At 43.9% G+C, this 16,808-nt stretch overlaps 1 protein-coding gene across 4 annotated transcripts; it reads left to right on the forward strand.

Annotated features, from left to right (window-relative positions):
* Nucleotides 1-257: 257 nt before the first annotated feature.
* On the forward strand, nt 258-16,802 carry SLC35A1 (solute carrier family 35 member A1). 4 transcript variants are annotated; one of them, XM_075046575.1, is made up of 10 exons: nt 258-325; nt 1,418-1,556; nt 2,414-2,628; nt 3,360-3,537; nt 8,989-9,148; nt 9,528-9,680; nt 10,487-10,553; nt 13,748-13,924; nt 14,329-14,463; nt 16,396-16,802. In XM_075046575.1, the coding sequence occupies exons 4-10, from the start codon at nt 3,401-3,403 to the stop codon at nt 16,524-16,526; spliced, it is 960 nt and encodes a 319-aa protein (XP_074902676.1). In that variant the 5' UTR covers nt 258-325; nt 1,418-1,556; nt 2,414-2,628; nt 3,360-3,400; the 3' UTR covers nt 16,527-16,802. The 4 variants fall into 4 exon arrangements, with proteins under 4 accessions (XP_074902676.1, XP_074902677.1, XP_074902679.1 ...); XM_075046576.1 differs by lacking the exon at nt 2,414-2,628; XM_075046578.1 differs by lacking the exons at nt 1,418-1,556; nt 2,414-2,628 and having other exon boundaries at nt 295-325.
* The last annotated feature ends 6 nt before the right edge of the window (nt 16,803-16,808 follow it).

Consider the following 16,808-nt stretch of genomic DNA (forward strand, 5'->3'; position numbering starts at 1 on the left):
AGGCGGGCGGCGGCGGCCCGCAGGCCCTGGGGCTGTGCTCGGTCACTTGCACGCATCGGCACCGCCGTTTAAAACCACCCGGGGGTTCCCCGGCGGCGGGGCCGCCCTGATGACGGCCCGCCCGGCCCGCCGCGCCTCACGGGGCCCTGCGCCCGCCCCGCCGCCGGAAACGGGCCTCCGACTCGATGGTGAAACGAGGGAGGCGGGGCGCTCTAGGCAGCCGCGCCGCGCTCTATGGTGCGATGGGAGGAGCGGCGGGGCGCGGCCGACGGCTCCGACCCGGCGCTCTCGGCGCCTTCTGCGGGCACGATGTCGCCTCCGAAAGGTGAGGGCGGCGGCGCGGCGGGGGGCGAGGCGGCGCGGGTTGGCCGGAGGGGACCGTGGGCTCTCGGAGGGAGGCACGGCCGGAGAAAGGGGGGACGAGGGGGGGCGATCCCGCCCCGCGCACGGCGAAGCGCGACCCCCCCCCCCCGCCTCCCCCGCCCCAGAGGGAGTGGAACCGTCCTCCCCGCCGGGGGCTGCGGCGCCGGGCGCCACCACCGCGGGGGCGGGGGGAAAGGGGGTGTGAGGGGGCGCGCGCGGCCGCGCCGGGGAGGGGCTCTCCCGACCCGCCTTCCCGCCCTCCCTCCCGCCGCCCGTGAGGGGCCCGGCCCGGCCCGGGGCCGCCGGTGGCGCCTCCGCACTTCGGGACCACCCTCAGCCGCGGCCGAGCTGCGGAGCGGTGGCGGCTCCCGTCGCCGGTTCCCGCTCTGGGAGCGCCGGGAAGCGGCGCGGCGCTTCTGGGGCTTCGCCCGAGGCCGTGAGGCCCCGGTCTCTGGTGCAGGCGGGCACCCCCCCTGCTCCTCGGCACCCACCCTGCGGGCGCCGCAGGCGTCCCCGAAAACACCACCGGAGCCGGGGGCTCCGTCGGAGGGTGCGCAACCGCGCCAGAGCCCCGGCCGTCCCGAGGCCGGAGCCCTCGGGCCAGCCAGGTGGGCTCAAACCCTTGAGGAAGGCGACGCCTGCCCCCCGGCCGGCTTCCCCCGTGGGGGGCCTCGCAGAGGGCTCCGCCAGCTCTCGGCCGCAGGCTCGGTGGGGTCGGGGAGGGGGGAACCCCGGGAGCAGGAGGGTTCCCCGCAGCATGTGCGAGGCCGGGTGCGAGGTGCCCGCCGCCCCGGCAGCCCTTGGCGGGCTGCGGGTTGTGCTTCGTGTGCCAGGCTTGGCCTCGGGGCTGCCGTTGAGAAGAGCCCCGGCGGAGTGGTTCCAGGAGATGCGTGGGAGGCCCGCGTTTCTATCCTGAGGCTTTTGGCCTGTCTGGTCCCTTTTGCTGGAAATCGTTTCTTGCGAGTGGGGTTTACTGAAACCAGGGAGAGAAGCTCTGGGAAAGAAACAACAGCTTCCTTCAGCTCTTCTTTTTTTTTTTTTTTTTTTCCTGAAGCTGGTAGAAGTTCAGACTTAGCAGCAGAAGCATATGGGCGCCCCAGCCATGCTTTCCTTCTGCCCCCAGTGCTGCACTAGTACTGATGCAGGCATGTGAGCCAGGCTGGAGAAATGTTCAGGCTAAAAACTAACTACAGGTAGCTTTTTACATAACGCTAGAACTGCCTACTGTGCTTACTAGATTCATTATGTCCTGCTGCATCTGGTTTACCCAAGTTTGCAAACTGTTGCCGAATTGGGGCGCTTGCTTATTTTTTAAAGAGTAGTTAATATAGGCAAGGATTAAATTGAGTTTTAGTTTGGTAGTACGTAGACTTAAATTTGATGTGTAAAAACACATGGTTAATATAATTTCTGTCAGCACTAAAGTATCATTAGAAAATACATTTTTGTAAAACTGGACTGGGTTAATTTTATTTTCTGGTTGTTATGCCCTTGGATTCCCACTGCCCCTCCCCACCCTCCCCGCAATCCAAACCTAATTTGAAAATGGATTACAGCTTGTAAGTCTCTTTTAAGCATTGTTAGTCCAAAAACTAATTGGCTCTACCTTTTAAAAGTGGTTACTGACGTAGGTAAGATTTTTATCTATAAGGAACTAGCTAATTTAAATGATTGCAGCAGCAGGAGGTATTAACTGTACCTTGCAGAAATGTTATGCAACAGAAGACATCACTGGCTTGAAAGAAAAATGAACCAAAACATCGGTCGCACTGGATTCAGCAATTCATTCCCATCTTAAATCAACAAAGTTATTACAAATCTGCCCGGAGCTTATCTGTTAGCTCATTCCCTAATCAGCGGAGGAACATAAACTTATATTAATTAAAGTACATTTCGTTAGGATATTCAGAACACGACAGATAATTGCCTGAAAGATGCTGCTGAACGACCAACATCCACCTGTCAGATGCCATACATAACAAAGAATAATTTGCCAGTTTGAAAAATGGTTTTGTAGACACCACACATTTGCTCATGTCTCATGTTGTAGCTCGTGCCTTCATGCAGAGAAGTCCTGTTTGGAGTTGTGCACTGTTCTCTTTATCGGTACGGATGCAGACTTAGCCATTCTCTGACATGGGAATGAACTGGCGTGGCCTGGCCTCGTCCACCCGATGAAACTCTCAGGCCTCAGAGGAGGGCAGCTGTATGAAAAACTGCCTTTTGCCAGTAGACCTGGGACAGGCTGACTCCCAAATTATGCAGGTTAGTAGTTGGTCCAGGGCAAAACTGTTAGAAGAATTGCTACTGTTGGAGTATAGCAGTGGGGAAGATCCAGGGGATAACACAGATGATACATAGTCCTTGTTTGGTTTAATTTACTTGGAAAGCCATAACCTTAGTGTTTTCTACAGTGAATAATTTTTCAAGGAAGCCCTTTGTGTGAAGTCCTGTCACTGTTCTAACCAAACTCTTCTACTAACTTAGGTGGAAAATAAGGCTGAAGGAAATGCTGCCTTATTTCTTAAGATTTGCTAGATTGATTCCCTTTGCTGATACTGAACTTTTCCTCTCTCCTTGCTTTTACTAGTCTGCCAACATTCTTTGTGTCAGACTTCAGTATACTACGTGGAGAGGATCAGCTTCCCTTTAAGAGCAAGCACTTATTGTCAGCTAAAGAGCAGGAAAGCACAGAAAGACTTTTTGATTACTATCAGATAAATGTTAGTCTCTGATTAGTTTTTCTAGAATGAAGGATGATTATGAGGGCAAGAGGACACCTTACTTTCAAACACCTGAAATTCCTAGACGAGCTTCTTTGAGAAGAGACTTTAAAATTTGACTTAAACTTTTTATAGCAAGTGTTTCACAACACTGTAGTTATTGTATGCTGCCACAGTAGTATTTGATACAGTCCTCCAGCTGGAGAACACCCTGTTGCAGTTCTTAAATTAAAATCAAGGGTATGCTGAGTCATCATCTTTGTTTCCTTTCAGAAAATGTCAGCTTACTGTTCAAGTTGTACTGCCTCACAGTGATGACCCTGGTTGCTGCAACGTACACAGTCGCATTGCGGTACACAAGGACAGTGGATACAGAACTCTACTTTTCAACGACGGCTGTGTGCATCACTGAAGTTATCAAGTTGTTCTTGAGTGTCGGCATCTTGGCAAAGTAAGTATGGGAATGCTAATCAGTATTTGAAAACGAATCCTTGCTTCTAACCTCAGATTCTCAGATACCGAAGTACGGATACATTTGAGAACATGGCTGTATAGTCATGCTGTGGAAGAGTCATTTTAGAGTGGGTTAGAGCTTGTGAGTCCTTCTCAACTGAAACTGCTTTGTAAACAGCACAATATTCAGGTGTGTCCTTTCTACATATTTTCTATTTTTGTATGCTTTGGATTAGGTTCAAATGTCAGCATGGATTATCTGCGATGTTTCGGATCTTTAAAATATTCGTGCAGATGAAACCTGGACTATGAGCCGTCGTCTGCTGAGTTATATTTAATTGTAATGTTCCTACCCATAAATTTTCCCAAGCAATGTTGCAGACAGACATTTTGCTGTCTCTCTTAACCTTGGGGAACCAATGCTGAAAGACTGTGGTCAGAAAATATTGGAGTTTCTGTAATCTCAGACTGCCACTACGAACAAGAACTTTAGTCCACAGGTGAGCGTCTGGCGTAGGGAGGCCATCAGTCTGCTGTCTTTCCTCTCAGCTTCCCTGTGCTACATCCTTGGAAGAATCTTTATATTGTGGACTTTTCCAAAGCCTAGTTCTTGCTGTTGTGGTAGAATTTGTTCTTTTAGGGTCTTTGCCTATCCCTTTGTAGCTTTTGGTACATCAGAAGGCTGGCTGTTTTGTGCTAGAGGATCATGAAGTCACATGGTGTACTTCAGATTTTTATCAGATCTTTCTACATAACATCAAAATGGCATTTTACTTGCTTTAGAAATGAGACAATATTTGAATTTGGTAAGGCAGCTGTGGCGAGCTGCCTTTTGTTTAACCTTTCATTAAATGTAATGCGTTAGAAAAGGCAAGTGTGACCAGTGGCAAACTTCTATTTTTCTTTTTATGCAGCCTGGGCTTCTCACTCTGCCAGCACAAAATGTTGGCAGAAGTGTCTCTGCTGACGAGTGGTTGTGCTGTGGTTCTCACAGTGTTGTGGCCAGTGTGGACTCTGATCCAGTCTGCTTTCTGGAGACTGTAGCAGCCCATGTTTCTCAATAGTGAGGGACCTGTGGGTGGCATTTGGTAGCCTCACCTGTGTGTATAATTTCTCAATCTGTTCTTGTGCACCTGGGACCCAGGCTGTTTATAGTATACCAGAGGGGCCTAGTTCAGCAGGCTAAACAGTCTGCCTTTTGTTCAGGGTCAGTAATATCGTGTTCGTTAAACATATGAATGGTCTTTTCCCTTGATATAATTAAAATGGCAATTACTTTTAACTCAGAAGTCTATTATGTTTTTCGAACAGCCCTGCACAGCCAAAAACCCATGTAGCCCATCATCCTTCCTTTGACAGTAGTCAGCAGAGGATGCTTAGAACAGAAGTATAGGCCATAGGGCAAGCACGGCCTGAGCTTTCCTTAGCTGGTGGCAGAAGCTTATGGATTTCCCGGCCTGGATGCTGTGTGCACGCTGTGGCTGTTAGCGCCTAACGATCCTGTCCTCTGTGAGATTGTCCAGTTTCTTTTTGAACTGTTAGCCGCTACTGTATCTGTGAAATGACTTCTGCAATATAATTACACAGTATATGTGAAAGTACTTTTCCATAAACGCTTTATCTAGCAGTTTCACTGGATTCTGTCTTCTTGTGTTGGCAGACATCATGAATAATCTTTCTCCCTTCATTTTTATTTTCATATGTCTACAGATCTGTATTGTGTTTTCATCACTCATATATTTTCTAAGCTGGAAGTCCTAGTCTAATTTTTCCATGATCATCCTAGTACCCATCTCCACAGCATTTCCAGTATTGTTACATTCCTTTTGAAACAGGATCCAGAGCTGCATGCAGCATTCAGGATGTGAACATGCGATGGCATTAGGCAGAGGGGTGAAGATGCTTTCTGCCTTGGTCTTGGTTCCTCTCCTAAGGATTTGTAATGTTCTGCTCATTTCACTGAACACAGCTGAGCCTTGAGCTGGTGCTGTCAGAGAGCTACTCGCATCTTTTTCCCAAATGCCCGTAACTGGTTTAGAGATGGTTGCTCTATTTTGGGGTTGTCATTTCCTATGATTCTTTCTCATTTATTGACCACTGAGCTTTATTTGCCAATTAAAATGGGATGAATCTGATTCACTGAGCTGTTTGAAGGTTAAAATTTCTGTTCTGATCTGGTCAGCTAGTGGGGTTTTTTTCTCCATCATTGAGAGAGAGATGGGCACCGGCAGACACTATTCATCAGGCCGTGCTCACCTCTTCTTGGTAGGGTGTCTCTCTTGCTGGTGGGTCTGGATGCCTTCCTTTGCTGTCCAGGTAACAGCTGTTTCCCAGATGGCAAAAGATCTGGTGAATTCTGCTTGGTGTAGTGAGAGACCCTTTGGCAACTATTGAAAGTTTCCTTTTGGATATCACATATAATTGAGTATAATCAGCGAAATTTGCCAATTTCTTAGCAATCTCCCATTTTAGATCACTTATGAATATACTGAGCAGCATAAATTCCAGCACAGTTTCCTGCAGTGTCTCCTTTACAGCTTCCTCCAGTTGTAAAGTCTTAACCAATTTGTCTCACCTAAGGCAAGGTGCCTTTGTAGTTTAATAACCAGTTAGAAGGTAGAATACAATCTGTTTTTTCTGTACAGTGGGATACATTTGGGTGGGTACCTTTTTCTTTTTGAAACAGCCAGCATTGATCACTGCAACATACAGGATACTGGAGTGTGACTCTCGCATTGTTCTGGCTGCAGAATTTGTTTTCTTACACATTCTTACACTATACCTTCGCTGTGTTTACTTTTAAGGCTTCTCCTGGAAGGCACGTTGAATGGATGAATGCCAAACGATTGTCTTTCAAAAGAGAAGTTTATGATCGTTTAAGCTCTGTTAATTGTTTACTCAATTATACTCTCAACTTCTCATATTTATTTAAAGTCCAATTCACCATCTGGTAATTACATTGTCTACATTCTTAGATGGTACTTAATTACTTAGCAATGGATGAAGAAGAGTAGAGCTGCTTTGCAAACTCTAGTTTTAACTTCAGCTTTTCTAGCAAATGCAGGTTTCTGTTGCAGAACTGATTGTTGTTAGTATCTCTCACCTATTCAGATCTATTAAAAAAACAGAGTATGTTTTTTAAGTCAAATCTAGATCAATGTGAAGAACACTGAATTCGAGCCATATCATTCATTATTTTCTTATTTGATTTTGCAACGTACATCTTTGGGGACCTTATTTTGCATTAGCAGCTGTACACAGAGGCTTGTTTTAAATTCCTTTTTGTGTAGATTTAAATCTGTCTCCATGTGATCTTTGTACTGAATTCAACTTACAGTTAGAGGTTCACAAACTACTATTACTGCTGAGATTTGACTTTAAATTTGTGACCAGCTAATTCACCGAGCATGGTCTGGAACAGAAGCAGGTATAGTTTAAATATTATTTTCTTGTTTGACAGCCCACCTTAGTATTGACTAGAAGCCACCATTACTGTGTGGTTTGGGTTTTTTTTGACTTCTCATTCTCACAGAGTAAGAGAACTGTATCTGCACTAGTTATATTTTATTTGCAGTTAGACATTTGAAATAGAAGCACTTGGGTGTTACCAGGAACTCTTAGTTTTCTTGTACTGCTTATCTCCCAGTGCTGGGCAATATAATAAATACATTGAGGAATAAGTAAACCAATGATTTTGCCTATAATGTCCGTGACTCGTAGAATTTTATGCAGTTCTCTGTCTAGTGCAATTAACCATGGTGAGCTGTATCATGAACTCTTCCCCTTCCTTGTATTGCAAACTTAGCTTTAAGTACTATTTGTCTATAGATTTTCATGTCAGTGATTGTGCCTTGTGGCCTGACATGTCTTGCAGAAGACACCTCTGTGACATGCTCGGTGTCTCCAAGTCTGTCCCAAGCGAAGTATCCCCTTATGTGAGGACAGAGCTTCACATGTGACCTCGATTGTACAGCAAGAGTGTGGGAAACCATACTCACCTCTGTTTGCTAACTGCACTGCCCCTGACTCTTTTTTTTTTTTGTGTGTGTGTGTGTGCTCTCTGTTACGGGAAAATGACAGAAAGAATCCTTGTAGCTGCCTGTATAAAGACTGCTCTCACTACAAGAAACGAAAGGAGAAAAGGAGGTATATGCTTGGTGCCAGGCAGGGAGGAAGGCAAGGGAGGAGAGAAACTTGGCTGGAATGATCATGAGAAGAGAGAGTCTATAAATCTTTGGAGAGGAAAAGTTTAAGAACCTGGAGCGCAGAGTCAGGGGTTGATCAGGAATGGAAAATATGCAGGAATAAGGTGGTTAATGAAGGAGCCTGGGGCATAGAGAGTTTGCTAATTTTGGTGATGGCTAATAAGAGTTTGGGGCAGGTAGATGATGTACATTTGTGAAAAAGAAAGAAATTGGGATGTGGGTGAAACGTGGGGAATTGGGCTCCTGGGGCGCTGAGGAGGATGTGAGCCATTTGTTCATATGCGTGTATAATGGAAGCAAAAGGAGTGTTAAATTCAAGAGCGATACAGGTTGCAAGTTGAGAGGCCTGTGGGAGGGGACAGAAGTGATTTTGGATGTTGGTATTTGTCAGTGGCCAAGCCAGAGAAGAATGGAAAGGGGAACATGGGACTTGGGGAAAGCTGGTAAGGGAAGTGGAGGACTTGAGTGGCAGCGACAAGTAAGCAAGAAATGTCACATTGATGTAAAAATGATAAGGGAGAACTAGCAATGCAGAGGTCAGCTTTAATAAGCTGAGGAGCAAGCCGCAAAAGGGGACAGCAGCAAGAAGCAACAGGTTCTTCCCCATTGCCTGCTCTTGCACACACTGTAATTACGTGAAGGAGACGCGTGAAGATGCAAGGTGACAGGGAGCTGCCACACGCCCCAGCAGACCTCTTCATGTGTGTGCTGGTGCCAGTCCAGCATCTCCCGCAGCACAGGTGAGAAGAGGAACCCAGGGCTGGCTGAGGAATGAGAGGTGTTTTCAGCTCAGCAGTGTGCAAGGATACCATCTTTTTTGGCTGTACTGTGAGGCCCACGTTAAAGGGGATCTGGAAAATCACAGACATTTGACATCACACACAAATATTAATACCCCCCCTAAAAAAAGGGGGAGGGAACGACAACCTTCTGTCCCACTGCCTGCATAGTTGGTGCCTTATTTCCACTGTTTGCAGTGTTCCTGGTTGCTGTTGTTGTTTACTTTATTACACTACACATTAATGCATCTAACCTCCTGGTTCCAGAATGTCTTCTTCACCTTCAGGGGTTTCTACTTGATAACCTCACTGTTTTTTCCCAATTAATTTTTCTTTAATGAGCAGAAGGTACAACTGATTGTTGAGAACAAATTTTCAGCCTTCCCAAAGGATTCATTGATTTGATTTCTGTTTCAAATATCAGTTTAGGAGAGCCCTCATTTATATTCCTATTTTATTTTGCAGAGAAACTGGAAGTCTGACAAGGTTAATAACATCTTTAAAAGAAAATGTATTCGGAAGTCCTACAGAATTGCTAAAATTAAGTGTACCATCTTTGGTGTATGCTCTCCAAAACAATATGGCATTTGTGGCTCTTAGCAACTTGGATGCGGCGGTGTACCAGGTAATACACGTTTTTGTCAGTAGCTGATCTCTAAATACATTTCTCTTTACGGTTTCATGAGGCATGTGTGCTAGGTATCTGTGTAGCATACGGTACCCTCTTTAGCCTCAGTCTTAAAAGCCAAATGATGCTTTGTTACATTCAGAACATACACTCTGTTGCAGTGCTCTGGTTTTCTGAGCTAACCCACTCACTGCTAGAGTCACTTCAAATTCACTTCGTTGTAATTGGCAATGGTACAAAACACCAAGGATCTGTAGGAAATCAATGAATATAAAATTTTATTTGTCATTCTGTAGTTGAATTCTCTGTTTTATTTTCTTGTTTGGGAGGAGTTTATAAAACCACATCCTCTACACTATATTCCCATCTTCTTTAGGTGACATACCAGTTGAAGATCCCTTGTACAGCTTTATGTACAGTCCTAATGCTAAACCGTACCCTGAGTAAGTTGCAGTGGTTCTCTGTCTTCATGCTGTGCGGTGGTGTTACCCTTGTTCAGTGGAAGCCTGCTCAGGCTACAAAAGTACAGGTAAGAGTTCACATTATGCTGCTTCACAATGAAGAATAAACTGCCTTATGCTTTGTATTTCACTTCACAGCAGCTGGGATTAAGGTAAGGTCCCTTACATTCTACACAGCAGTATCCCTTTCCTGTTTCCAGCCACTTCATCTACAACATAACCACTAGTTTGATCATTCACTTTTGCATTTATTGTGTACCAGTTCAGGCAGGCTTGCGGTATTGCTCCAGTCTCACTTGTTGGAAAGGCAACTGATTGCTACAATTAGTATAAATTACCACAGTTCTATCATAATCAGTCTAAGGGACCATCATAGGAGTATCTGAGTAATACATTGTTTCCAGCAGTTGGCCCTGGTATCATTGTAATTGTTGGAGCAGAGAACTTGGAATGGAAGCACTTGGCGGAATTAGGAGGGAAACTCCAGTGCCTTGTGGGTGTGGGTATGTCATTTAAACACACCCTTCAGAGGCACTGACCTAATCCTGTTCCAGGAAGAAACAAGTGTCTTCTGTTTCTTAGGTCTTAGCCGCTGGTCAGTGGAGTTAGTGGGAAAGGCAGGTCATGCAGCTGGGAAGACTGGCCACAGCCAAGTAGATGGTGCCTCTGAGCACTGCAAGGGTTGGTGAGAGCACACACAGAAAATGAAACACCACACAGCTACACTGAGCTAATCTGAAGGACAGCTCTAGTACATTTTATACTGTAATGAAATGCTAATAATTTTGCTGTACTTAAAAAAGTAGCTCTGGGATTGATTACTGTAAATTACTGAAGTGTTGCATCCTTTTTAAAATAATGGTTGATGTTGCAGGTGGAGCAGAATCCATGGCTAGGGTTTGGAGCGATTGCTGTTGCTGTATTGTGTTCAGGATTTGCAGGTATAGTATTATTCCTGTACGCAGGTCACAACAAAAGGGCTGGAGAACTCATTTTGTTTAAAACGGAACACTACATTAGTTAACAGTCTTTGTTGATTAGAAGATAAAAAAGGACTTTATGCCTTCTGCCCATAATTACCTTCTAGTTGCAGTAATCGTGGCAGATTCGTGACATGATTACTCCAGTTGTCAAGCAAATGACTAGGAGCACATAATATTGGTTTTATGTGATGCAACTTAGAATGCTGGTTTGCAAGTGGAAGTGTCTTTCAAATGCTTAGAATAATACTGTGGGGGAACATCCATAATGACTCACTCCGAACAATTAATTAATGTACATCAATTTTATAAAATTGGCTTTACAGTGAATAGCTCCTTTATGGTGATCACATGGAATACTTGCATTTTTTTATAAGGGCAGTTGAGCTCCTTGCTCAGTTCTTGTGCTAACTCAGCCCCGAAATACACATTGCTGTAGTCCTGTAGGTGGTAAATCAAACTGAGATGCAGAGGGAGCATGAGTAAGGCGGAGAGAAAGATGAGTAGCGGGAAGCCTAGATGAACCTCATGAAGGATTTTTGGTTTGGTTTTGTTCTACAACCAGTGTTTCCCCTCAGAGTAGTTTTTCTCTGGCTTCTGCAGAAGAAGACCAGAACTTGAGGACAAGTGAGCTGGTGTGGAGAAATAAGGAAAATCAAATTACTACTTAATTTGAAATTTGGCTCACAAGGGCATATTTCCTTGGCTGTAAACTGGATTCTTCCCCCTCCCTCTGTAACAAAACAAGGTACTATCACCCACCTCTAGTACCGTACAATCCTGCAAGAATAATCTTGTGCTGTGCGTACGTGCTTGTTACTCGTAGAAAACATTCTGGTTGGCAGGGGAAGAAAGGAGGAGGGTGTCGTTCTTGTTCGGTGTCTTCTCAGTGAAATGGGCACTTTGAAGCAGAAATACTAAGTAAGACTGTAGAGCTCAATCAACTTTTCCTGGAAGGTTATAAATTTACTCCTTTCAACAGATGCTCCCAAGCTATGAGACAAAATACAGCATTCACTGTGAAGCCTGTGGAGTCTCCTAAAGCTCTCTAGCTTTCTCTGCTAACGCGGGTAGACAGCTGTGCTTCTAAAGGTCTGCAAATTCAGACCATTGAAAAGGCTAATGTAGGCGGCTCTAGAGGATTTAGACACATACAGCTTTCTTCTGCAAAAGGATTGCAGCTTGGGCGTTTCCTCACTGACAGCTGTAGCTTGGAGGCAGCTGGGAGGACAGAATATTTCATCAGTGGAGCTCCTTGTGCCCTTGGGGCTTTACATGTTGAAAACATAAATCCTATTCAAACTCCTTTCCTCCTCTTCCTTCCCATGTCCACATAAGAAGTTATTCTGGCATTAAACCTTCAGTTTCTGGACTGACCATGTTAAGTGTTTTATATTATTCCAGCAAAGTCAAAAAAGTTATGTGTTTTTGTCCTTCAGAGATGGAAAGGAACTTTATTCTTCCAACTGCTGATCCTGTGATAATTTCCGAGTATCCGGGGGCCCAACAATGCTTATAGAAGCATTGGAAAATATATAATGCCAGATCGTTTGTGACTTGAAACAGTACTGAAGAGTGATTTCTCCTAAACAGCACCCGTTCTTTCCTCCATCTTGCCTAGTGGAGCAATTTTTATGCATTTTCAGAAATCTGAAAGCATGGTTTCATTGGTTTGCTTACTGGTTTTTTAGTTTATAAAATTTACAAATATGGTTCATATTCAAGCCAAATTTCTGGTACATTGATTACATCTGGTTGTGCTCTATGGGTCTTCTCAGCGGGCAGAAATCTCAAGATAGATTACTGTGGGTTCTTTTAAACACTGCAGTCATTAACAATACTAGGTTTTTTGTTGATATTGTTGTTTAGACCTCAGAAATGTATATTCATATGAGATAGTATCATATTTCTTTGGGTTTTTTTTATTCTTTGAACCCCTGAAATATAAATCTGTTCTCTAATTTATTCACCATAAATATTCACTGTACTGTATGAAATTATAAATTGCATTTTTCATGACTAAAAGAGTAGCAAGACCTTCCTTGAAGCTAACTTGGGGATTTCCAGAGGAGCGTGTGCCTAGGGCTTCTAACCCACAGGTCTTTTCTCTGTGCCTTCTTTGTCAGTTCCATATACTTTTCTCATATCGTGTGAAGGATCTTGGGTGATGTTAATCAGCAGTAAACTTGTAGTCAGTAGGGATCGCAACAGAAGCTCGTGGAAGTGGCTGAGAAGATGAGAGTCCTGCAAACTGCTGTCTGTGTTTTCAAATGCTGAGGAAATTCCAGAGATAAGCAGAGTCCTGGTGTGGAAGCAGTGGTTAAAAAGGCAGGTAGTGACGGCCTTGTCAAATGTCGGCCTTTTAGTCTGACCTACACCTCCTGAGTGTGTACTAGCGAGTACTAATGAGAAAGTATTTGGGGAATTTCAGTAATTCAGAGCATAAGTCACACTCATCAGCGTGGCATTGTGAACAAGAGCTTTAGGTTAAAATGAATTCCATTTCCTCAAAACGAATCTGTAGTTTCAATTAGCAGAAAGCATCGGTTTTGATTTGCTCTTGTAATCCACTGAAGTGGTGGTTTCAGAACATCACCACTCTGCCAAGTATTCTGCAGGCACAAGGCTTCTGAGGAATTTTCAGTACTGAGGTAATATAGTCCCACCCCTGTTTTTAATTTTTTACTGCCAAGTATCCCAATGGAGGGAAAAAAAAGAAAAAGTTCTACATCATACTGAAATACATAAATACTGTCCGGGGGATAAAATACCAGGTGCCAAGGTGAAACACTTTTTTCTGATGTAGAATTGTACAGAAGAAACTCTGCTGGACAGAAGCCTGGCAAATCAAGCAGAAATTAGTAGTTTCAGTTGTCGATGAGGTTCATTGTTACAACAACTGTAAAGAGAAATAGAATCTATTTTTGATGTTATGTACCCATTAAAATGATCCTGTTGTGGAAGGCACGCTTTTGTAGGATGTGTTGTTGGGTCCTTGGCATTGGGAACTTCTGTGAAGCTTAACAGTCTGTAGGACAAGATGATTCCAGTAGTCTTGTGTGGCTTTAAAACACTATGAATGCTGAATCATTAAAGATGACACTTCATCTCACTGAAACCGTTGGGTTTTTTTGTTTTGTTTTGTTTTTTTTCAGGAGTTTATTTTGAGAAGGTTGTAAAGAGTTCAGATACTTCCTTGTGGGTGAGGAACATTCAGATGTACTTGTCTGGGATTGTGGTGACCTTATTCGGTGTGTACATGTCAGACGGAGCCCAAGTTCATGAGAAAGGGTTTTTCTATGGCTATACATACTACGTCTGGTTTGTCATCTGTAAGTATCTTGTGGTTTTAGGGTCTTGTTACATTGTTTTGCTTTTTTAACTATGATAGAACTGATGGCATGAAGCTACAAATTCAGTCTAACACACTGGGTTTTTTACGGTGTTTTGAGGGATTTTATTTAAAAGTATCATTTTCTTGGAAATTATTCACTTGTTCAGTTTAAAATTGTGCTGAAACAGCAGTGTTAATAACTGAGTAGTGAGCAGATCCACTTTAAGTGAGTCATATCTGATCTAGATGCCACGTAGACATCCTATTTTGCTGAATGTTGTGTTAAATCACCAATTAGGACGACGTAGCCCAAACAAGGAATACACCGGTGGAGTAAAATGCATCATTTCAAGAGTAACCTGCTGCACCTTTTCTAATAGAAATATGTCATCTGCTTTCCAGTTCTTGCCAGCGTTGGTGGCCTCTACACTTCGGTGGTTGTTAAGTACACAGATAACATTATGAAAGGCTTTTCTGCAGCGGCAGCCATTGTTCTTTCTACTGTGGCATCCTACATCCTCTTTGGCCTCCAGATAAGTAAGTGCCTTTTTGTCTTTGATTTGATGGTATGTGCGTGTTTCCTTCCTGGCCAGCAGGCTGCACACAGTTCATACCAAAGCGATCACCTGTGCCTCCTTTGAATTATTTCTGGTTTTAACTTCAAGTCTTCTCCAGGACTCCTATGCACTAACATATCATCCCTGTTGCATTACGCAAGGTGCCTGGTGATCCTGTGCTTTCAAAGGCATTCACGGTTTGCTCTTTCAGAGGCATCCTACAACCTCAGGCGGAAAGGTTCTTTCCGATTTTAAAGAGCTTACAAGTTTATACAGCTTTATTCATGAATCACTTTCTGATGCAGTTTAGTTTGTGATACAGCCGTTTACCTGAGACTGCTGTTGATAAGTTATCGTTTCTTGTTGGTTTTAGTAGAGCCAGTGCCAAATTAATTCCTCAACTATTTCTGCAAGGGTTTTACACATCCTGGTTAAGTTATACCTGCTACTGCATTAACTTTTACCTTCCCTGTGCGCTGTGGACACCACCACCTGAGAGCGAGTCAAACAGCAGCTGAGGTCATGACTGAGATGGTGAATATTTCTGAGAGGAAATCGCAGGTTTGGGCTGTCCCGCAACTACAATGGATTTTCTCCCTGATCAAGTCTGTGTCTGATGCTGTACCCAGTAGCTCCTGCGCAGTCATTCACTGTTTAGTTTTGGGTATTTTTTACTTTCCTACCATAATCCAAAGATGGTATGGTGTAACGGTGGAAAAACTAGCTTTCTGATGTGGCATTAGTGAGATGAGACTTAAGGAAAGCTTGCATAAGGAGAAAATCATTGGTGTTTGGCTGAAAAAATTGCACCTTAAAGTGGTGAAAAACACAACTAGTTTTAAAAATTCACTTGCGCAGAACATATTCTTCATGGCTGACACAAATCAAACCTGGACTGGTGATTGTTGTGGTTTAACCCCAGCCAGCAACTAAGCACTATGCAGCTGCTCACTCACTCCCCCCCACCCAGTGGAATGGGGGAGAAAATCGGGGAGAAAAGAAGTAAAACTTCTGGGTTGAGATAGGAATGGTTTAATAGACTATAAAAAGAAGAAACTTAATAATGATAGTGATAACACTAGTAAAGTGACAGCAGTAATGATAACAGGATTGGAATGCACAACTGATGCACGATGCAGTTGCTCACCACCCGCCAAACGATGCCCAGTTAGTCCCTGAGCGGTGATCGCCCTGCCCCCACTCCCCCCAGTTTATATACTGGATGTGGCATCCCATGGTATGGAATACCCCTTTGGCCAGTTTGGGTCAGCTGCCCTGGCTGTGTCCTGTGCCAACTTCTTGTGCCCCTCCAACTTTCTTGCTGGCTGGGCATGGGAAGCTGAAAAATCCTTGACTTTAGACTAAACATTACTTGGCAACAACTGAAAACATCAGTGTGTTATCAACATTCTTCTCATACCTAACTCAAAACATAGCACTGTACCAGCTACTAGGAAGACAATTAACTCTACCCCAGCTGAAACCAGGACAGTGATCTTTCTGTGAAAGCCTCATCAATCGTGTTTGTTAACCCTGCTTAGAAGTGGAAAGACAAACCAAATGTGTTACCACAGGCTACTTTGTCACATCCACTGTGTCTTTTTTATTGTAACATATGCCTGTTGGATGGCGTCTGGAACTGCAGATGTTTCACACTTGCTTTTCTGACCATCACCATGTTCTTGCTGATATGAGACTAACTGAAATGGTGTGGGAACTGTAAATAATCAAGAGTTTTCGGTGACAGAGGACAAGTCTAGATTCTGTGAATTATTAACAGCTTGTTGTCTTGCTTAGTTTTGAGTAACTTCCATACTGTCATTCAGATATCATCAGAATTTATATAGCTTACTTTTCTGAAGATTTCTTCTTATACAGCGGTGTTTATTTAAACTATTTTGTCTCCTTCCAGCTCTTACCTTCTCCGTGGGTGCTTTCCTGGTGTGTATTTCTATTTACCTCTATGGATTACCTCGACAAGACACCACGAAAATCCAGCCATCAGAGACTAAGAGCTCAAAAGAGAGACTTGCTACTGTGTGACATTGTCCATAAAAATGGACAGATAGACAAGAGAAAAAACGGACTCTAAAAAAAAAAAAACCCTACATTTTTTTAAAATGAGCCTTAAGCTAGTCATGAAACAGTTTCAGTGGGATAGACTAAAAGCAGAAGTTAGTTCTGTTTTACATGTGAAGTTGCCAGTGGCTGATGCTGAGGCTACATTACAGCCGAGGAGCTGGATGGGTGTTTTATTGAAGGTATTCTTCATTCACATTGGACAATGAAGAGTCCCATTTACAAGGAAAGCAGAATGAAGGAACT

Source organism: Buteo buteo, chromosome 15, assembly GCF_964188355.1.
Source record: "Buteo buteo chromosome 15, bButBut1.hap1.1, whole genome shotgun sequence".
Classification (NCBI taxonomy): Eukaryota; Metazoa; Chordata; class Aves; order Accipitriformes; family Accipitridae; genus Buteo; species Buteo buteo.

What these genes read in the sequence shown, in the direction of transcription:
- SLC35A1 (XM_075046578.1), top strand. An exon ending in AGTGTCGGCATCTTGGCAAA is followed by an intron (nt 3,538 to 8,988) that starts GTAAGTATGGGA and finishes TTTATTTTGCAG; the next exon opens with AGAAACTGGAAGTCTGACAA. An exon ending in ATTGTGTTCAGGATTTGCAG is followed by an intron (nt 10,554 to 13,747) that starts GTATAGTATTAT and finishes GTTTTTTTTCAG; the next exon opens with GAGTTTATTTTGAGAAGGTT.